This window comes from Oncorhynchus nerka, unplaced genomic scaffold (assembly GCF_034236695.1).
Source record: "Oncorhynchus nerka isolate Pitt River unplaced genomic scaffold, Oner_Uvic_2.0 unplaced_scaffold_41___fragment_2___debris, whole genome shotgun sequence".
Taxonomy (NCBI): Eukaryota; Metazoa; Chordata; class Actinopteri; order Salmoniformes; family Salmonidae; genus Oncorhynchus; species Oncorhynchus nerka.
The window spans coordinates 75,275-97,500 of record NW_027039935.1 but is presented as its reverse complement, the minus strand read 5'-3'; the positions used below and the strand labels follow the sequence as shown (position 1 = coordinate 97,500).

Below are 22,226 nucleotides of genomic sequence, written 5' to 3'. Positions count from 1 at the left end.
ACATACAGCCAGTGATACAACCTAATGGCCCCCAGAGACCAGACTACAGACAACAGACAAACAATGATAAACGACAGGATAATGAAAAGCTAATATGATGGTGGGACTGAGAGGGTAATTTAAGACAATGTGTTACTGGCTAGTCACATGATGTTAAAGAGATATAAAGTGATGTGACAACAATTATTATATTATTATGCATTGTGTAATGTTGGTCACCATCTTTGTATAATAGATCATTTGAAGGTTTTATAGAGATGTATTGGACTGTGTGAGCCAAGGATTTTGGGGGGATTTTTGGACTTAAAGAGAGACACACGTAGACATAAGGGGGACACACACACACACACATCCTCTTACCTGCATGGTGTGGAAGCTGCGTGTCTTTTCGAAGTGGAACTCGATGTCAACGCTGCCCTGCCCCAGAGCCTCTCTGCTCCAGCCCAGGTAGTCATACCCCGCCCACACCCTCAGCTCCTTGGTCTCTGTGAAGTCATTCCCTCCTAACACACCGTCAAACAGCTGGCCCAGGCCTCCGAACTGAACCCTAAACACATACATACAGTACACACACATTATTACACCGTTATACATGTACTGTACACATGCCAAGGCATACACAGTCATACATTTTACATGTGACACGCAGAGACATGCACACACCCACATCCAGAAGTACACACACACACACACACACACAAACCCCTGTGTCTCAGCTTTCACACACACACAGTATATAGGTCTGGGTTGCGTCAAAACCGTTAGCTCACCCGCTATGAAAACAGTTGTGCCCCATTAAAAAGGTATATGTGAATATAACCTCCCTACTTCTCCTCCATCCCTGGACAATACAGTCTGGAAACAGAGTACAACTCCCTCAGCAAATAAAGTCTGACTCCAGATCATTTCATTCTTATTCGATTAGGTGGACAGAAAATAAACATTGGGTAGAGGAGTTGTATCGTGTGTGTGTGTATGACAGACTAAAGCCATTTGGCTGACTGAAGGATCACTAAGGCCCTGTTCACTACTAACAGATGGGATGAGTCCAGGAGCAGAGCAGCACTGGAGAGGGTCTGCAGGCCATGTTTCAGCTAGCTACTGGTTCCTTTATATACTCATCCATATTTTACCACGTAGGTTGGCTGAGAACACATTCTCTTTTACAGCGACAACCTGGGGAAAAGTTGCATTTGTGTGGGAACCAACTAAGCCAACGGAGGATGAAGACCAATCTCAAGTAGCCAGCCAATACCCACAGAGCTGAGAGAGGATGATGATGCTTACCCTGACTCTACGCTGCCATCGTAGGTGGAATCGTTGAGGTACACAGGTGAGCCAGACAGGTGCATCACATGACCCACTGGAGCTGTGTACACCAACAGGCCATCTGAGAGACAGAGACCGAGAGTCAGACAGGCAGGCAGAGAGTCAGACAGACAGAGAGTCAGACAGACAGAGAGTCAGACAGACAGAGAGTCAGACAGACAGAGAGTCAGACAGACAGAGAGTCAGACAGACAGAGAGTCAGACAGACAGAGAGTCAGACAGAGAGACAGACAGAGAGACAGACAGAGAGACAGACAGACAGACAGACAGATAGAGAGGGGAGATGAAGTATATAGAGAGAGACTACATTAATAATATACACTTTAATAAGATACAGCATATATCATCTTTACCATCGCCTGGTCAGCTACACATGAACTACATACGTTGGTTAAGCCTGTGTTCAGGAGATGAAACACACAGGCAGAGAGTCAGACAGGCAGACAGCCAGACAGACAGTCAGACAGAGAGTCAGACAGACAGAGAGACAGACAGATAGAGAGACAGACAGATAGAGAGGGGAGATGAAGTATATAGAGAGAGACTACATTAATAATATACACTTTAATAAGATACAGCATATATCATCTTTACCATCGCCTGGTCAGCTACACATGAACTACATACGTTGGTTAAGCCTGTGTTCAGGAGATGAGAAACACACAGCCAGACAGACAGAGTCAGACAGGCAGACAGACAGTCAGACAGAGAGAGAGAGAGAGAGAGAGACAGAGAGACAGGTAGATAGAGAGGGGAGATGAAACACACAGGCAGACAGAGAGTCAGACAGTCAGACAGATAGATAGAGAGGGGAGATGAAGTATATAGAGAGAGACTACATTAATAATATACACTTTAATAAGATACAGCATATATCATCTTAACCATCGCCTGGTCAGCTACACATGAACTACATACGTTGGTTAAGCCTGTGTTCAGGAGATGAGAAACACACAGGCAGAGCAGACATCTCTCCAGTGAAACATTAGACTCTCTCTCCCCCCAGTCAGCCTGTATGGCTAATCAGCATGTTCTCCTAACACAGGTCTGAAGTCACTCACTGTAACTACTTTCACCTTCAGCACTCACATCCATAATAAACACAGCTTTTACAGAGGCGCAGAGTGTGTGCGTGTGTGTGCGTATGTATGTGCGTGTCTGTACATGTGTGTCAGTGTGTGTGGGGGACATGGGCTCAGTCCCATTGGGGTCTTGCACAATAAACAAACCACATAGCATACCCGTTCCCCGCCACAATGTAAAACGTGATGATGGAACAGGAATGTGTGCCGGGAAATGTGTCTGCCATTTCTGTGAATCTGCATGTTATAGTGTTAGTGGTTCCAGAGACAGAAACCTCTCTAACAGACAATCATTCCAAGAAGATAGTCAGTCTATCCCCAGAGAGACACACAGAGGTTGAGTCTTAAATGACACCCTATTCCCTATACAGTGCACTACCTTTGACCAGAGCCGTGTTCAGGGAATAGCTAGTGCCATTTGGGATGCATCCAGATGCAGTGGCCCCAGGCATTAAGGCTCAGCACGAGGCTTGATTTACAGCCAGTCAGCCAGCCATTGTGTGAAGGGAGGAGGACAGAGAGGAGACGTGACCCACCCATAAACACAGTGTAATTCACTGGTGCTCTGTGAGCACGGAACATACCATCTATCATCCTCTGTGCTGTAGTGTCACTTTCTGTGGTAAAACTAGATGGTTTCATCTCCGGCCAAACCAGACAGTAAATTTAAAGTCATGGTGAGTGAATCCTATGACCATATCTGCAGAAATACGTGCTTGAAGACACATAATCAGCCTTATTTCTCAAATCTAGAAAACAGACTGTAAATTCAAGGCGACACACACGCATCTAAGGATGGTGAAGTCGTTGGCCATCCCCCTAAGTGTCTGGAGTGCAGACAGCAGAGATATGAGTAGACACAGAGTGATGTCTGCTATGCTGTGATCTTCCAAAGGCCTTCTTTTCAATGTCTGTCTGTATCCACCTTATACTCTTAGATAAAAAGGTTCTGGATAGAACCAAAAAGAGTTCAGAACACCCTCGTGGGTCCACTTAAGGACAAGGACATCGTCTCCCACACATCCATTTATGCATCCTCACTCCCTCTTTCATTCTCTTTAAGACAGACAAGACAGACAGGACAGACAGGACAGACAGTGTGACTCACCGTTCCACAGACAGCCATAGAGCTCCACTCGTAGACAGACGCTCATGACCCTGTCTGCCAGGGGGTAGAAGCGGACATAACGGGCAACAATGGGTGGACCCAGGTCCTTCAGAACCACATCATAGGTGTTCTCATTCCCAGACACCACCTGGGGGGTGAGAGGGGGGGGGGGGCAGTCAAGAGTAGCATGGAGACCCATTGAATAACCATAAATAGCATAATTAAGCATTTAGATGTGAAAAAGCAACACGGACATAATGGAATACAGAAATGGTAGTGAATGAATGATACATAAAAGGGCTTTAGGAAACTAGTGAGATTCAAGGATGCTGTGAGAGGGTGGCTGAATAAAAGGTTTGTATAAGACAGTAATAATGGAATGAGTCAGAGAAGCAGAGCCAAGGGAGAGAGATACATTAGATAGATAAAACACACACACACACACACTTGTCTTTACCTCCTGCCCCCAGCGGTCCTTCCAGGTGATCCAGGTGCGTCCGTCTCGGGAGTAACGGAGCCGGTAGCTGCGGGCAAACTCCCGGCCGTGCCCGTCGGCATGGCGACCCTGGGTACCCACCAGAGCCAGGAAGTGCAGCGAGCGCAGGTCCACCTGGAAGAGAGAGAACAAGACGTCTTTAGTCACTGATCTAAGGTCAGTTGTAATGTAGTGCTCTGACCCTCAGCCCATCCTGACCCTCTACCTCCAACACAGGGAAACTAGGGAACTTCTACCTTGATTAAATTAAAACACAAACTAGAACCCAATGAAATGTGAGTATTGGCAGGATGAATGCACCTCTTGCCAATGGAAACAGAGAATCCTTCACATATAGTATGTGGTTGTAGCCCATGTCTGACCTGGAGGTACTCTGAAGCACTGGGGAACACTGCTCCTGCAGGACACCACGCACCATCTCCCTCTCCTGTACTCAACCTGGGGGAGGGGGGTTATTCAATTATACATTTATGGTTTCCATAATGAGATCAGTCTGGATAGAATATAACTTTGTCATCCAAACTATCCAAACCACAAATACTTCTTACAGAGACCACAATATCCATCACCACAAACAGACCACAGTACAACCACTTAGTCACTGGCAATAGGATCAATTCACACAGAGAACTGGTCCACATGAAGCAATCCAAACCTGGACCATATACAGACCAGCCCTAACACCCAGACACATATCTTCTTGTCAACTTTGTTGAATTGAATGACAATAAAGTTATACTACAGTTGATCGCGATCCCACTGAGGTCAACCTACCATTCAGAACACTAGGTCATTGACGCTGATGGGAGAGAGAGAGACAAACCAGGCCTCTCCATCCTACATCAGCCAAAATTATTAATATGATGGATCACTGACGTGCAAAAGGAGACGAACTGTCCAAGTCCTCTACCCCCCCCTCTATTCCCCCCTCCATCACCCTATTGTAACAATACAGAGGCGGATGCAAGATGCAAGCAACGATGGTTTAATGAATACAGGTTACAGCAGCAACAGGACAGACAGACTGTACTCAGACGGAATCCGACCCAGGGACTAGGGCGCATCCTCCTATGTGAGCGTGCTGAGAAACCCAGGTGAGAGTGTCCGGATGGGTAGGAAGGAGCACAGCAGATAATCCACACAAGGGCGGCGAGAGATGAGTACGGACACACGACACAACCTCAGGGAAGTAACAACGATCTGACAACAAGAAACACTGGTTACAGAACATATAAAGGGAAGATAAGTGATTCCAGCTGGCGCAGACAATCAGGCCGAGATTGGGAACCACGCCCACACAAACACGGGGGAGAGAGAGAGAGAGAGAGAGAGAGAGAGAGAGAGAGAAAAGGAAAAGGAGGCAGTGGATTCATGAACCGTGACACCTATTCCCTCTTTCTCACTCTCAGACCAGCCAAGTCCTCTACCCCCCCCCTCTATTCCCCCCTCCATCACCCTATTCCCTCTTTCTCACTCTCAGACCAGCCAAGTCCTCTACCCCCCTCTATTCCCCCTCCATCACCCTATTCCCTCTTTCTCACTCTCAGACCAGCCAAGTCCTCTACCCCCCTCTATTCCCCCTCCATCACCCTATTCCCTCTTTCTCACTCTCAGACCAGCCAAGTCCTCTACCCCCCCCTCTATCCCCCCTCCATCACCCTATTCCCCTCTTTCTCACTCTCAGACCAGCCAAGTCCTCTACCCCCCTCTATTCCCCCTCCATCACCCTATTCCCTCTTTCTCACTCTCAGACCAGCCAAGTCCTCTACCCCCCCCCCCCTCTATTCCCCCTCCATCACCCTATTCCCTCTTTCTCACTCTCAGACCAGCCAAGTCCTCTACCCCCCTCTATTCCCCCTCCATCACCCTATTCCCTCTTTCTCACTCTCAGACCAGCCAAGTCCTCTACCCCCCCCTCTATTCCCCCTCCATCACCCTATTCCCTCTTTCTCACTCTCAGACCAGCCAAGTCCTCTACCCCCTCTATTCCCCCTCCATCACCCTATTCCCTTTCTCACTCTCAGACCAGCCAAGTCCTCTACCCCCTCTATTCCCCCTCCATCACCCTATTCCCTCTTTCTCACTCAGACCAGCCAAGTCCTCTACCCCCCTCTATTCCCCCTCCATCACCCTATTCCCTCTTTCTCACTCTCAGACCAGCCAAGTCCTCTACCCCCCCCTCTATTCCCCCTCCATCACCCTATTCCCTCTTTCTCACTCTCAGACCAGCCAAGTCCTCTACCCCCCTCTATTCCCCCTCCATCACCCTATTCCCTCTTTCTCACTCTCAGACCAGCCAAGTCCTCTACCCCCCTCTATTCCCCCTCCATCACCCTATTCCCTCTTTCTCACTCTCAGACCAGCCAAGTCCTCTACCCCCCCTCTATTCCCCCTCCATCACCCTATTCCCTCTTTCTCACTCTCAGACCAGCCAAGTCCTCTACCCCCCTCTATTCCCCCTCCATCACCCTATTCCCTCTTTCTCACTCTCAGACCAGCCAAGTCCTCTACCCCCCCCTATTCCCCCTCCATCACCCTATTCCCTCTTTCTCACTCTCAGACCAGCCAAGTCCTCTACCCCCCTCTATTCCCCCTCCATCACCCTATTCCCTCTTTCTCACTCTCAGACCAGCCAAGTCCTCTACCCCCCCTATATTCCCCCTCCATCACCCTATTCCCTCTTTCTCACTCTCAGACCAGCCAAGTCCTCTAACCCCCTCTATTCCCCCTCCATCACCCTATTCCCTCTTTCTCACTCTCAGACCAGCCAAGTCCTCTATCCACCCCTCTATTCCCCCTCCATCACCCTATTCCCTCTTTCTCACTCTCAGACCAGCCAAGTCCTCTACCCCCCCCTCTATTCCCCCCCATCACCCTATTCCCTCTTTCTCACTCTCAGACCAGCCAAGTCCTCTACCCCCCTATATCCCCTATTCCTCTTTCTCACTCTCCCCCTCCATCACCCCCCTATTCCCTCTTTCTCACTCTCAGACCAGCCAAGTCCTCTACCCCCCTCTATTCCCCCTCCATCACCCTATTCCCTCTTTCTCACTCTCAGACCAGCCAAGTCCTCTACCCCCCCTCTATTCCCCCTCCATCACCCTATTCCCTCTTTCTCACTCTCAGACCAGCCAAGTCCTCTACCCCCCCCCCCCTCTATTCCCCCTCCATCACCCTATTCCCTCTTTCTCACTCTCAGACCAGCCAAGTCCTCTACCCCCCCTCTATTCCCCCTCCATCACCCTATTCCCTCTTTCTCACTCTCAGACCAGCCAAGTCCTCTACCCCCCCTCTATTCCCCCTCCATCACCCTATTCCCTCTTTCTCACTCTCAGACCAGCCAAGTCCTCTACCCCCCCCCCATCTTCCCCCTCCATCACCCTATTCCCTCTTTCTCACTCTCAGACCAGCCAAGTCCTCTACCCCCCCCTCTATTCCCCCTCCATCACCCTATTCCCTCTTTCTCACTCTCAGACCAGCCAAGTCCTCTACCCCCCTCTATTCCCCCTCCATCACCCTATTCCCTCTTTCTCACTCTCAGACCAGCCAAGTCCTCTACCCCCTCTATTCCCCCTCCATCACCCTATTCCCTCTTTCTCACTCTCAGACCAGCCAAGTCCTCTACCCCCCTCTATTCCCCCTCCATCACCCTATTCCCTCTTTCTCACTCTCAGACCAGCCAAGTCCTCTACCCCCCCTCTATTCCCCCTCCATCACCCTATTCCCTCTTTCTCACTCTCAGACCAGCCAAGTCCTCTATCCCCCCTCTATTCCCCCTCCATCACCCTATTCCCTCTTTCTCACTCTCAGACCAGCCAAGTCCTCTACCCCCCTATTCCCCCTCCATCACCCTATTCCCTCTTTCTCACTCTCAGACCAGCCAAGTCCTCTACCCCCCCCCTCTATTCCCCCCTCCATCACCCTATTCCCTCTTTCTCACTCTCAGACCAGCCAAGTCCTCTACCCCCCTCTATTCCCCCTCCATCACCCTATTCCCTCTTTCTCACTCTCAGACCAGCCAAGTCCTTTTCCCCCTCCATCACCCTATTCCCTCAGACCAGCCAAGTCCTCTACCCCCCCCCTCTATTCCCCCTCCATCACCCTATTCCCTCTTTCTCACTCTCAGACCAGCCAAGTCCTCTACCCCCCCTCTATTCCCCCTCCATCACCCTATTCCCTCTTTCTCACTCTCAGACCAGCCAAGTCCTCTACCCCCCTCTATTCCCCCTCCATCACCCTATTCCCTCTTTCTCACTCTCAGACCAGCCAAGTCCTCTACCCCCCTATTCCCCCTCCATCACCCTATTCCCTCTTTCTCACTCTCAGACCAGCCAAGTCCTCTACCCCCCTCTATTCCCCCTCCATCACCCTATTCCCTCTTTCTCACTCTCAGACCAGCCAAGTCCTCTACCCCCCTCTATTCCCCCTCCATCACCCTATTCCCTCTTTCTCACTCTCAGACCAGCCAAGTCCTCTACCCCCCTCTATTCCCCCTCCATCACCCTATTCCTCTTTCTCACTCTCAGACCAGCCAAGTCCTCTACCCCCCTCTATTCCCCCTCCATCACCCTATTCCCTCTTTCTCACTCTCAGACCAGCCAAGTCCTCTACCCCCCCCTCTATTCCCCCTCCATCACCCTATTCCCTCTTTCTCACTCTCAGACCAGCCAAGTCCTCTACCCCCCCCTATTCCCCCTCCATCACCCTATTCCCTCTTTCTCACTCTCAGACCAGCCAAGTCCTCTACCCCCCCTCTATTCCCCCTCCATCACCCTATTCCCTCTTTCTCACTCTCAGACCAGCCAAGTCCTCTACCCCCTCTATTCCCCCTCCATCACCCTATTCCCTCTTTCTCACTCTCAGACCAGCCAAGTCCTCTACCCCCCTCTATTCCCCCCTCCATCACCCTATTCCCTCTTTCTCACTCTCAGACCAGCCAAGTCCTCTACCCCCTCTATTCCCCCTCCATCACCCTATTCCCTCTTTCTCACTCTCAGACCAGCCAAGTCCTCTACCCCCCCTCTATTCCCCCTCCATCACCCTATTCCCTCTTTCTCACTCTCAGACCAGCCAAGTCCTCTACCCCCCCCATTCCCCCTCCATCACCCTATTCCCTCTTTCTCACTCTCAGACCAGCCAAGTCCTCTACCCCCCCTATTCCCCCTCCATCACCCTATTCCCTCTTTCTCACTCTCAGACCAGCCAAGTCCTCTACCCCCCCCTCTATTCCCCCTCCATCACCCTATTCCCTCTTTCTCACTCTCAGACCAGCCAAGTCCTCTACCCCCCTCTATTCCCCCTCCATCACCCTATTCCCTCTTTCTCACTCTCAGACCAGCCAAGTCCTCTAACCCCCTCTATTCCCCCTCCATCACCCTATTCCCTCTTTCTCACTCTCAGACCAGCCAAGTCCTCTATCCACCCCCCTCTATTCCCCCTCCATCACCCTATTCCTCTTTCTCACTCTCAGACCAGCCAAGTCCTCTACCCCCCTATATTCCCCCTCCATCACCCTATTCCCTCTTTCTCACTCTCAGACCAGCCAAGTCCTCTACCCCCCTCTATTCCCCCTCCATCACCCTATTCCCTCTTTCTCACTCTCAGACCAGCCAAGTCCTCTACCCCCCCTATTTCTTTCTCCTCAGACCACCCTATTCCCTCTTTCTCCATCACCCTCTTCCCTCTTTCTCACAGACCAGCCAAGTCCTCTACCCCCCCCTCTATTCCCCCTCCATCACCCTATTCCCTCTTTCTCACTCTCAGACCAGCCAAGTCCTCTACCCCCCTCTATTCCCCCTCCATCACCCTATTCCCTCTTTCTCACTCTCAGACCAGCCAAGTCCTCTACCCCCCTCTATTCCCCCTCCATCACCCTATTCCCTCTTTCTCACTCTCAGACCAGCCAAGTCCTCTACCCCCCCCTCTATTCCCCCTCCATCACCCTATTCCCTCTTTCTCACTCTCAGACCAGCCAAGTCCTCTACCCCCCCTCTATTCCCCCTCCATCACCCTATTCCTCTTTCTCACTCTCAGACCAGCCAAGTCCTCTACCCCCCTCTATTCCCCCTCCATCACCCTATTCCCTCTTTCTCACTCTCAGACCAGCCAAGTCCTCTACCCCCCTCTATTCCCCCTCCATCACCCTATTCCCTCTTTCTCACTCTCAGACCAGCCAAGTCCTCTACCCCCCCCTATTCCCCCTCCATCACCCTATTCCCTCTTTCTCACTCTCAGACCAGCCAAGTCCTCTACCCCCCCCTATTCCCCCTCCATCACCCTATTCCCTCTTTCTCACTCTCAGACCAGCCAAGTCCTCTATTCCCCCCCCTCTATATTCCCCCTCCATCACCCTATTCCCTCTTTCTCACTCTCAGACCAGCCAAGTCCTCTACCCCCTCTATTCCCCCTCCATCACCCTATTCCCTCTTTCTCACTCTCAGACCAGCCAAGTCCTCTACCCCCCCTCTATTCCCCCTCCATCACCCTATTCCCTCTTTCTCACTCTCAGACCAGCCAAGTCCTCTACCCCCCTCTATTCCCCCTCCATCACCCTATTCCCCTCTTTCTCACTCTCAGACCAGCCAAGTCCTCTACCCCCCCTATTCCCCCTCCATCACCCTATTCCCTCTTTCTCACTCTCAGACCAGCCAATCCCCTCTACCCCCCCTCTATTCCCCCTCCATCACCCTATTCCCTCTTTCTCACTCTCAGACCAGCCAAGTCCTCTACCCCCCTCTATTCCCCCTCCATCACCCTATTCCCTCTTTCTCACTCTCAGACCAGCCAAGTCCTCTACCCCCCTCTATTCCCCCTCCATCACCCTATTCCCTCTTTCTCACTCTCAGACCAGCCAAGTCCTCTACCCCCCTCTATTCCCCCTCCATCACCCTATTCCCTTTCTCACTCTCAGACCAGCCAAGTCCTCTACCCCCCCCTCTATTCCCCCTCCATCACCCTATTCCCTCTTTCTCACTCTCAGACCAGCCAAGTCCTCTACCCCCTCTCTATTCCCCCTCCATCACCCTATTCCCTCTTTCTCACTCTTTCAGACCAGCCAAGTCCTCTACCCCCCTCTATTCCCCCTCCATCACCCTATTCCCTCTTTCTCACTCTCAGACCAGCCAAGTCCTCTACCCCCCTCTATTCCCCCTCCATCACCCTATTCCCTCTTTCTCACTCTCAGACCAGCCAAGTCCTCTACCCCCCTCTATTCCCCCTCCATCACCCTATTCCCTCTTTCTCACTCTCAGACCAGCCAAGTCCTCTACCCCCCCCCCTCTATTCCCCCTCCATCACCCTATTCCCTCTTTCTCACTCTCAGACCAGCCAAGTCCTCTACCCCCCTCTATTCCCCCTCCATCACCCTATTCCCTCTTTCTCACTCTCAGACCAGCCAAGTCCTCTACCCCCCCTATTCCCCCTCCATCACCCTATTCCCTCTTTCTCACTCTCAGACCAGCCAAGTCCTCTACCCCCCCTCTATTCCCCCTCCATCACCCTATTCCCTCTTTCTCACTCTCAGACCAGCCAAGTCCTCTACCCCCCTCTATTCCCCCTCCATCACCCTATTCCCTCTTTCTCACTCTCAGACCAGCCAAGTCCTCTACCCCCCTCTATTCCCCCTCCATCACCCTATTCCCTCTTTCTCACTCTCAGACCAGCCAAGTCCTCTACCCCCCTCTATTCCCCCTCCATCACCCTATTCCCTCTTTCTCACTCTCAGACCAGCCAAGTCCTCTACCCCCCCTATTCCCCCTCCATCACCCTATTCCCTCTTTCTCACTCTCAGACCAGCCAAGTCCTCTACCCCCCCTCTATTCCCCCTCCATCACCCTATTCCCTCTTTCTCACTCTCAGACCAGCCAAGTCCTCTACCCCCCCCTCTATTCCCCCTCCATCACCCTATTCCCTCTTTCTCACTCTCAGACCAGCCAAGTCCTCTACCCCCCTCTATTCCCCCTCCATCACCCTATTCCCTCTTTCTCACTCTCAGACCAGCCAAGTCCTCTACCCCCCTCTATTCCCCCTCCATCACCCTATTCCCTCTTTCTCACTCTCAGACCAGCCAAGTCCTCTACCCCCCCCTCTATTCCCCCTCCATCACCCTATTCCCTCTTTCTCACTCTCAGACCAGCCAAGTCCTCTACCCCCCTATTCCCCCTCCATCACCCTATTCCCTCTTTCTCACTCTCAGACCAGCCAAGTCCTCTACCCCCCCTCTATTCCCCCTCCATCACCCTATTCCCTCTTTCTCACTCTCAGACCAGCCCTCTACCCCCCTATTTCCCCCCTCCATCACCCTATTCCCTCTTTCTCACTCTCAGACCAGCCAAGTCCTCTACCCCCCCTCTATTCCCCCTCCATCACCCTATTCCCTCTTTCTCACTCTCAGACCAGCCAAGTCCTCTACCCCCCTCTATTCCCCCTCCATCACCCTATTCCCTCTTTCTCACTCTCAGACCAGCCAAGTCCTCTACCCCCCCTCTATTCCCCCCTCCATCACCCTATTCCCTCTTTCTCACTCTCAGACCAGCCAAGTCCTCTACCCCCCCTCTATTCCCCCTCCATCACCCTATTCCCTCTTTCTCACTCTCAGACCAGCCAAGTCCTCTACCCCCCTCTATTCCCCCTCCATCACCCTATTCCCTCTTTCTCACTCTCAGACCAGCCAAGTCCTCTACCCCCCCATCTATTCCCCCTCCATCACCCTATTCCCTCTTTCTCACTCTCAGACCAGCCAAGTCCTCTACCCCCCCCTCTATTCCCCCTCCATCACCCTATTCCCTCTTTCTCACTCTCAGACCAGCCAAGTCCTCTACCCCCCCCTATTCCCCCTCCATCACCCTATTCCCTCTTTCTCACTCTCAGACCAGCCAAGTCCTCTACCCCCCCTCTATTCCCCCTCCATCACCCTATTCCCTCTTTCTCACTCTCAGACCAGCCAAGTCCTCTACCCCCCCCCTCTATTCCCCCTCCATCACCCTATTCCCTCTTTCTCACTCTCAGACCAGCCAAGTCCTCTACCCCCCTCTATTCCCCCTCCATCACCCTATTCCCTCTTTCTCACTCTCAGACCAGCCAAGTCCTCTACCCCCCCTCTATTCCCCCTCCATCACCCTATTCCCTCTTTCTCACTCTCAGACCAGCCAAGTCCTCTACCCCCCTCTATTCCCCCTCCATCACCCTATTCCCTCTTTCTCACTCTCAGACCAGCCAAGTCCTCTACCCCCCTCTATTCCCCCTCCATCACCCTATTCCCTCTTTCTCACTCTCAGACCAGCCAAGTCCTCTATTCCCCCCCTCTATTCCCCCTCCATCACCCTATTCCCTCTTTCTCACTCTCAGACCAGCCAAGTCCTCTACCCCCCTCTATTCCCCCTCCATCACCCTATTCCCTCTTTCTCACTCTCAGACCAGCCAAGTCCTCTACCCCCCCTCTATTCCCCCTCCATCACCCTATTCCCTCTTTCTCACTCTCAGACCAGCCAAGTCCTCTACCCCCCTCTATTCCCCCTCCATCACCCTATTCCCTCTTTCTCACTCTCAGACCAGCCAAGTCCTCTATCCCCCCTCTATTCCCCCTCCATCACCCTATTCCTCTTTCTCACTCTCAGACCAGCCAAGTCCTCTACCCCCCTCCATCACCCTATTCCCTTTCTCACTCCCAGCCAAGTCCTCTACCCCCCCTATTCCCCCTCCATCACCCTTTCCTCTTTCTCACTCTCAGACCAGCCAAGTCCTCTACCCCCCCCTCTATTCCCCCTCCATCACCCTATTCCCTCTTTCTCACTCTCAGACCAGCCAAGTCCTCTACCCCCCCCCTCTATTCCCCCTCCATCACCCTATTCCCTCTTTCTCACTCTCAGACCAGCCAAGTCCTCTACCCCCCCTCTATTCCCCCTCCATCACCCTATTCCCTCTTTCTCACTCTCAGACCAGCCAAGTCCTCTACCCCCCCCTCTATTCCCCCTCCATCACCCTATTCCCTCTTTCTCACTCTCAGACCAGCCAAGTCCTCTACCCCCCCTCTATTCCCCCCTCCATCACCCTATTCCCTCTTTCTCACTCTCAGACCAGCCAAGTCCTCTACCCCCCCCCCCCTCTATTCCCCCCCTCCATCACCCTATTCCCTCTTTCTCACTCTCAGACCAGCCAAGTCCTCTACCCCCCCCATCACCCTATTCCCCCTCCATCACCCCCCCTCCATTCCCCTCTTTCTCACTCTCAGACCAGCCAAGTCCTCTACCCCCCCCTCTATTCCCCCTCCATCACCCTATTCCCTCTTTCTCACTCTCAGACCAGCCAAGTCCTCTACCCCCTCTATTCCCCCTCCATCACCCTATTCCCTCTTTCTCACTCTCAGACCAGCCAAGTCCTCTACCCCCCCTCTATTCCCCCTCCATCACCCTATTCCCTCTTTCTCACTCTCAGACCAGCCAAGTCCTCTACCCCCCCTCTATTCCCCCTCCATCACCCTATTCCCTCTTTCTCACTCTCAGACCAGCCAAGTCCTCTACCCCCCCTATTCCCCCTCCATCACCCTATTCCCTCTTTCTCACTCTCAGACCAGCCAAGTCCTCTACCCCCCCCCCTCTATTCCCCCTCCATCACCCTATTCCCTCTTTCTCACTCTCAGACCAGCCAAGTCCTCTACCCCCCCTATTCCCCCTCCATCACCCTATTCCCTCTTTCTCACTCTCAGACCAGCCAAGTCCTCTACCCCCCTATTCCCCCTCCATCACCCTATTCCCTCTTTCTCACTCTCAGACCAGCCAAGTCCTCTACCCCCCCCTCTATTCCCCCTCCATCACCCTATTCCCTCTTTCTCACTCTCAGACCAGCCAAGTCCTCTACCCCCTCTATTCCCCCTCCATCACCCTATTCCCTCTTTCTCACTCTCAGACCAGCCAAGTCCTCTACCCCCCTCCATCATATTCCCCTCCATCACCCCCCCTATTCCCTCTTTCTCACTCTCAGACCAGCCAAGTCCTCTACCCCCCTCTATTCCCCCTCCATCACCCTATTCCCTCTTTCTCACTCTCAGACCAGCCAAGTCCTCTACCCCCCCTCTATTCCCCCTCCATCACCCTATTCCCTCTTTCTCACTCTCAGACCAGCCAAGTCCTCTACCCCCCTCTATTCCCCCTCCATCACCCTATTCCCTCTTTCTCACTCTCAGACCAGCCAAGTCCTCTACCCCCCTCTATTCCCCCTCCATCACCCTATTCCCTCTTTCTCACTCTCAGACCAGCCAAGTCCTCTACCCCCCCCCTCTATTCCCCCTCCATCACCCTATTCCCTCTTTCTCACTCTCAGACCAGCCAAGTCCTCTACCCCCCCTCTATTCCCCCTCCATCACCCTATTCCCTCTTTCTCACTCTCAGACCAGCCAAGTCCTCTACCCCCTCTATTCCCCCTCCATCACCCTATTCCCTCTTTCTCACTCTCAGACCAGCCAAGTCCTCTACCCCCCCTCTATTCCCCCTCCATCACCCTATTCCCTCTTTCTCACTCTCAGACCAGCCAAGTCCTCTATTCCCCCCTATTCCCCCTCCATCACCCTATTCCCTCTTTCTCACTCTCAGACCAGCCAAGTCCTCTACCCCCCCTCTATTCCCCCTCCATCACCCTATTCCCTCTTTCTCACTCTCAGACCAGCCAAGTCCTCTACCCCCCTATATTCCCCCTCCATCACCCTATTCCCTCTTTCTCACTCTCAGACCAGCCAAGTCCTCTATTCCCCCCTATTCCCCCTCCATCACCCTATTCCCTCTTTCTCACTCTCAGACCAGCCAAGTCCTCTACCCCCCCTCTATTCCCCCTCCATCACCCTATTCCCTCTTTCTCACTCTCAGACCAGCCAAGTCCTCTACCCCCCTATATTCCCCCTCCATCACCCTATTCCCTCTTTCTCACTCTCAGACCAGCCAAGTCCTCTAACCCCCCCTCTATTCCCCCTCCATCACCCTATTCCCTCTTTCTCACTCTCAGACCAGCCAAGTCCTCTATCCACCCCTATATTCCCCCTCCATCACCCTATTCCCTCTTTCTCACTCTCAGACCAGCCAAGTCCTCTACCCCCCCTCTATTCCCCCTCCATCACCCTATTCCCTCTTTCTCACTCTCAGACCAGCCAAGTCCTCTACCCCCCCCCCTATATCACCCTATTCCCTCTTTCTCACTCTCAGACCAGCCAAGTCCTCTACCCCCCCATCACCCTATTCCTCTTTCTCACTCTCAGACCAGCCAAGTCCTCTACCCCCCCTATATCACCCTATTCCCTCTTTCTCACTCTCAGACCAGCCAAGTCCTCTACCCCCTCTATTCCCCCTCCATCACCCTATTCCCTCTTTCTCACTCTCAGACCAGCCAAGTCCTCTACCCCCTCTATTCCCCCTCCATCACCCTATTCCCTATTTCTCACTCTCAGACCAGCCAAGTCCTCTACCCCCCCTCCATCACCCTATTCCCTCTTTCTCACTCTCAGACCAGCCAAGTCCTCTAACCCCCTCTACTCCCCCTCCATCACCCTATTCCCTCTTTCTCACTCTCAGACCAGCCAAGTCCTCTACCCCCCCTCTATTCCCCCTCCATCACCCTATTCCCTCTTTCTCACTCTCAGACCAGCCAAGTCCTCTATTCCCCCCTCTATTCCCCCTCCATCACCCTATTCCCTCTTTCTCACTCTCAGACCAGCCATGTCCTCTACCCCCCCTCTATCACCCTATTCCCTCTTTCTCACTCTCAGACCAGCCAAGTCCTCTAACCCCCCCTCTATTCCCCCTCCATCACCCTATTCCCTCTTTCTCACTCTCAGACCAGCCAAGTCCTCTATCCACCCCTCCATCACCCTATTTGTAACGGTTTTCTATTGGTGAAGGAGAGTCGGACCAAAATGCAGCGTGTATATTGCGATCCATGTTTTAATAAACAAACGTAACACGAATCTAAATACAATTACTACAAAAACAATAAACGTAAAGAAAACCGAAACAGCCTATACTGGTGTAACCTAACATAGACAGGAACAAGGACACTAAGGACAATCACCCACAATACAACCAAAGAATATGGCTGCCTAAATATGGTTCCCAATCAGAGACAACGATAAACACCTGCCTCTGATTGAGAACCACTTCAGACAGCCATAGACTATTTTAGAACACCCCACTAGCTACAATCCCCCATAATACACACCACATACAAAAACCCATGCCACACCCTGGCCTGACCAAATAAATAAAGATAAACACAAAATACTTCGACCAGGGCGTGACAGAACCCCCCCCCCTAAGGTGCGGACTCCCGAACGCACCTCAAAACAAATAGGGAGGGTCCGGGTGGGCGTCTGTCCATGGTGGCGGTTCCGGCGCGGGACGTGGACCCCACTCAATTAATGTCTTAGTCCCCTCTCCTCGCGTCCCTGGATAGTCCACCCTCGCCGCCGACCATGGCCTAGTAGTCCTCACCCAGAACCCCACTGGACTGAGGAGCAGATCGGGACTGAAGGACAGCTCGGGACTGAGGCAGCTCGGGAGTGAGAGGCAGCTCGGGAGTGAGAGGAAGCTCGGGAGTGAGAGGAAGCTCGGGAGTGAGAGGAAGCTCGGGAGTGAGAGGAAGCTCAGGCAGGTAGATAGATCTACCAGATCCTGGCTGGCTGGTGGTCTCAGCAGATCCTGGCTGACTGGCAGATCCTGGCTGACTGGTGCTACTGGCAGATCCTGGCCGACTGGCACTTCTGGCGGATCCTGGCACCTCTGGCGGATCCTGGCTGACTGGCAGATCCTGGCCGACTGGCGGATCCTGGCTGACTGGTGCTACTGGCAGATCCTGGCTGACTGGCACTTCTGGCGAATCCTGGCTGACTGGCACTTCTGGTGGATCCTGGCAGACTGGTGGATCCTGGCTGACTGGCACTTCTGGCGGATCCTGGCAGACTGGTGGATCCTGGCTGACTGGTGGATCTAACTGATCCTGACAGACTGGCGACGCTGGGCAGACTGGCGACGCTGGGCAGACTGGCGGCGCTGGGCAGACTGGCGACGCTGGGCAGACTGGCGACGCTGGGCAGACTAGGAGCACTGGCGGCGCTGGACTGAGGAGCACTGGTGCCTCTGGAATGAGGGGCTCTGGCGCCTCTGGCATGAGGGGCGGTAGCTCTGACAGCGCCGGACAGGCGGGAGACTCCGGCAGCGCAGGAGAGGAGAAAGGCTCTGGCTGCGCTAAACAGGCGGGAGACTCCGGCAGCGCAGGAGAGGAGACAGGCTCTGGCTGCGCTAAACAGGCGGGAGACTCCGGCAGCGCAGGAGAGGAGACAGGATCTGGCTGCGCTAAACAAGCGGGAGACTCCAGCAGTGCAGGAGAGGAGGAAAGCGCTGGCTGCGCTGAACAGGCGAGGCGCACTGAAGGCCTGGTGCGTGGTGCTGGAACTGGTGGTACTGGATCGAGGACACGCACAGGAAGCCTGGTGCGGGGAGCTGCTACCGGAGGACTGGGGTGTGGAGGTGGTACTGGATAGACCGGACCGTGCAGGCGCACTGGAGCTCTTGAGCACCGAGCCTGCCCAACCTTACCTGGTTGAATACTCTCGGTCGCCCTGCCAGTGCGGCGAGGTGGAATAGCCCGCACTGGGCTATGCAGGCGAACCGGAGACACCGAGCGCAAGGCTGGTGCCATGTAAGCCGGCCCAAGGAGACGCACTGGGGACCAGATGCGTAGACCCGGTTTCATGGCATTTGGCTCGACGCTCAATCTAGCCCGGCCGATACGCGGAGCTGGAATATACCGCACCGGGCTATGCACCCGCACTGGGGACACCGTGCGCACCACTGCATAACACGGTGCCTGCCCGGTCTCTCTAGCCCCCCGGTAACCACAGGAAGTTAGCGCAGGTCTCCTACCTAGCGTAGCCATACCCCCTGTGAGCTCCCCCCAAGAATGTTTTGGGGCTGAACCTCAGGCTTCCATCCGCTCTGCCGTGCTAGCTCCTCATAATGCCGCCTCTCTGCTTTTGCTGCCTCCAGCTCGGCTTTGGGGCGACAATAATCTCCAGGCTGATCCCAGGGTCCTTTACCGTCCAGTTCCTCCTCCCATGTTCATTTCTCCAAGTGGTGCAACCTCTCCCACTGTAGCTGCTGCTGCTCCTGCTGCTGCTGCCTCTGTTGCCTCTTCTCCTGTTGCACCTTTGGGCGGCTACACTCCCCTGGTTTAGCCCAGGGTCCTCTCCCGTCGAGGATCTCCTCCCATGTCCAGAAATCCTTTTTACGAATCTCCTCTTTGGGCTGCTCCTGCCTGTTGACACGCTGCTTGGTCCGTTTGTGGTGGGTGATTCTGTAACGGTTTTCTATTGGTGAAGGAGAGTCGGACCAAACTGCAGCGTGTATATTGCGATCCATGTTTTAATAAACAAACGTAACACGAATCTAAATACAATTACTACAAAAACAATAAACGTAAAGAAAACCGAAACAGCCTATACTGGTGTAACCTAACATAGACAGGAACAAGGACACTAAGGACAATCACCCACAATACAACCAAAGAATATGGCTGCCTAAATATGGTTCCCAATCAGAGACAACGATAAACACCTGCCTCTGATTGAGAACCACTTCAGACAGCCATAGACTATTCTAGAACACCCCACTAGCTACAATCCCCCATAATACACACCACATACAAAAACCCATGCCACACCCTGACCTGACCAAATAAATAAAGATAAACACAAAATACTTCGACCAGGGCGTGACACTATTCCATCTTTCTCACTCTCAGACCAGCCAAGTCCTCTACCCCCCCCCCCCATCACCCTATTCCCTCTTTCTCAGACCAGCCAAGTCCTCTACCCCCATCACCCTATTCCCTCTTTCTCACTCTCAGACCAGCCAAGTCCTCTACCCCCCCCATATCACCCTATTCCCTCTTTCTCACTCTCAGACCAGCCAAGTCCTCTACCCCCCCTCTATTCCCCCTCCATCACCCTATTCCCTCTTTCTCACTCTCAGACCAGCCAAGTCCTCTACCCCCCCTCTATTCCCCCTCCATCACCCTATTCCCTCTTTCTCACTCTCAGACCAGCCAAGTCCTCTATCCACCCCTCTATTCCCCCTCCATCACCCTATTCCCTCTCTCACTCTCAGACCAGCCAAGTCCTCTACCCCCATCACCCTATTCCCTCTTTCTCACTCTCAGACCAGCAAAGTCCTCTACCCCCCCTCTATTCCCCCTCCATCACCCTATTCCCTCTTTCTCACTCTCAGACCAGCCAAGTCCTCTACCCCCATCACCCTATTCCCTCTTTCTCACTCTCAGACCAGCCAAGTCCTCTACCCCCTATTCCCCCTCCATCACCCTATTCCCTCTTTCTCACTCTCAGACCAGCCAAGTCCTCTACCCCCCATCACCCTATTCCCTCTTTCTCACTCTCAGACCAGCCCTCTACCCCCCTATTCCCCCTCCATCACCCTATTCCTCTTTCTCACTCTCAGACCAGCCAAGTCCTCTACCCCCTCTATTCCCCCTCCATCACCATATTCCCTCTTTCTCACTCTCAGACCAGCCAAGTCCTCTACCCCCCTATATCACCCTATTCCCTCTTTCTCACTCTCAGACCAGCCAAGTCCTCTACCCCCCTCTATTCCCCCCCCATCACCCTATTCCCTCTTTCTCACTCTCAGACCAGCCAAGTCCTCTACCCCCACCCCTCTATTCCCCCTCCATCACCCTATTCCCTCTTTCTCACTCTCAGACCAGCCAAGTCCTCTACCCCCCATCACCCTATTCCCTCTTTCTCACTCTCAGACCAGCCAAGTCCTCTACCCCCCCCATCACCCTATTCCCTCTTTCTCACTCTCAGACCAGCCAAGTCCTCTACCCCCCCCTATATCACCCTATTCCCTCTTTCTCACTCTCAGACCAGCCAAGTACTCTATCCCTTCCTCCTTCTCTCTAAATTCCCTTCCTCCCTCTCTCCTTCCCTCAATCTAACATGCTGCAATCCAGCTGCTTTCGGACAATATCAGTGAGCACCTCCCTAAGATCACACACCAGGCTTCCTCCCTCCCTCGTTCCATCCCTCTTTCAATATCCCCCTCCATCACAGTGGCGCCCATTTTCCCTACTTCTCTCTCTTCCCCTCTCTCTCTTTTCCCATTTCCCTCTCCCTCCATTCTTCTCTCTCTATCTCTCTCTCCTCCATCCCTCTCTCTCTATCTGTCTGTGGTGTCTCTTTAAGGGGTTGGGGCTGATCACCTCCACATGAACTGACAGTCAGCCAGCAGACCCAGCCCAGACACGGCAGGCTAAGAGAGACATGGAAACTGAGGCACACACACACACTCTGTGGATGTCTAGTAATAGACCATGTCAATCTGCCTTGTTTAACAGATAGGCTGGTCATGTAATATCATGACCTAATGTGCTATAAAGAGACACGCTGGCCACAGCCTTGTATTGTAATCTAATAGTCTTCTCCTGTGTGATTTAAACATGGTGACAACAGATGACAGACATACTCAACGGTAGAGAGATACAGACCCAGAACCAGACATGAATAGAGATAATGTAATTCACTCACACACAGGCACTCACACACACACACACACACACAGGCACTCACACACAGGCACTCACACACATGCAAACACATTTTGTATACTCTATTTGCACTCTCCACAGTCAAGCATTGAGGTACAAAGGACCCAAATATGTCAAAGGTCGCAGAGTCTTAGAATCATGGAAACCAGAAACACTTCTCCTCCACAGAGATCAGCTACTATAACAGCTGACACAGAGCTACACAGGCCAGCTGTTGGGCTTTTTCCCTTTGGAAGGTATGCAATAACACACACACACAGACCTACGTACCTGCCGTGTTTGGCCTCAGTAGAGTCTGACCAGGCGCTGGAAGCCGTGATGTCAGAGTCAGGGATGGTGCCATCCTCCATCCCCAGGGCATAACGACACTGAGCTGCATGTATGTGGCCGTGCGTGTGTATGTGGGTTCGTGTTTATGTGTGAGAAAGGGAGACATAGACAGAGGGGGAGGGGGGCAAGAATGAGATAGACACTATATAATATAATTCATCATGCAGGGGGGGGGGCAGAATGAGATAGAGACTATATAATATAATTCATCATGCCTGTCATACAGCGTAGAGGGCAACCGATTATGATTTTTCAACGCCGATACCGATTATTGGAGGACCAA

The 22,226-nt window shown here is 52.9% G+C and overlaps 1 protein-coding gene across 1 annotated transcript in view; it reads right to left on the bottom strand.

Moving 5' to 3' along the window:
- Positions 1–288: 288 nt before the first annotated feature.
- Positions 289–22,226, bottom strand: part of LOC115116969 (epithelial discoidin domain-containing receptor 1-like) — a 59,133-nt gene continuing 37,195 nt past the window's right edge. Inside the window, exons 3-8 of the mRNA XM_029645424.2 lie at positions 21,884–21,986; positions 4,378–4,453; positions 3,977–4,129; positions 3,520–3,667; positions 1,288–1,390; positions 289–547 (exon numbers count right to left, since the gene is read on the bottom strand). Coding sequence (XP_029501284.2) covers positions 304–547; positions 1,288–1,390; positions 3,520–3,667; positions 3,977–4,129; positions 4,378–4,453; positions 21,884–21,986 — 827 coding nt within the window. The 3' untranslated portion in view covers positions 289–303. The remainder of the gene's footprint in view (positions 548–1,287; positions 1,391–3,519; positions 3,668–3,976; positions 4,130–4,377; positions 4,454–21,883; positions 21,987–22,226) is intronic.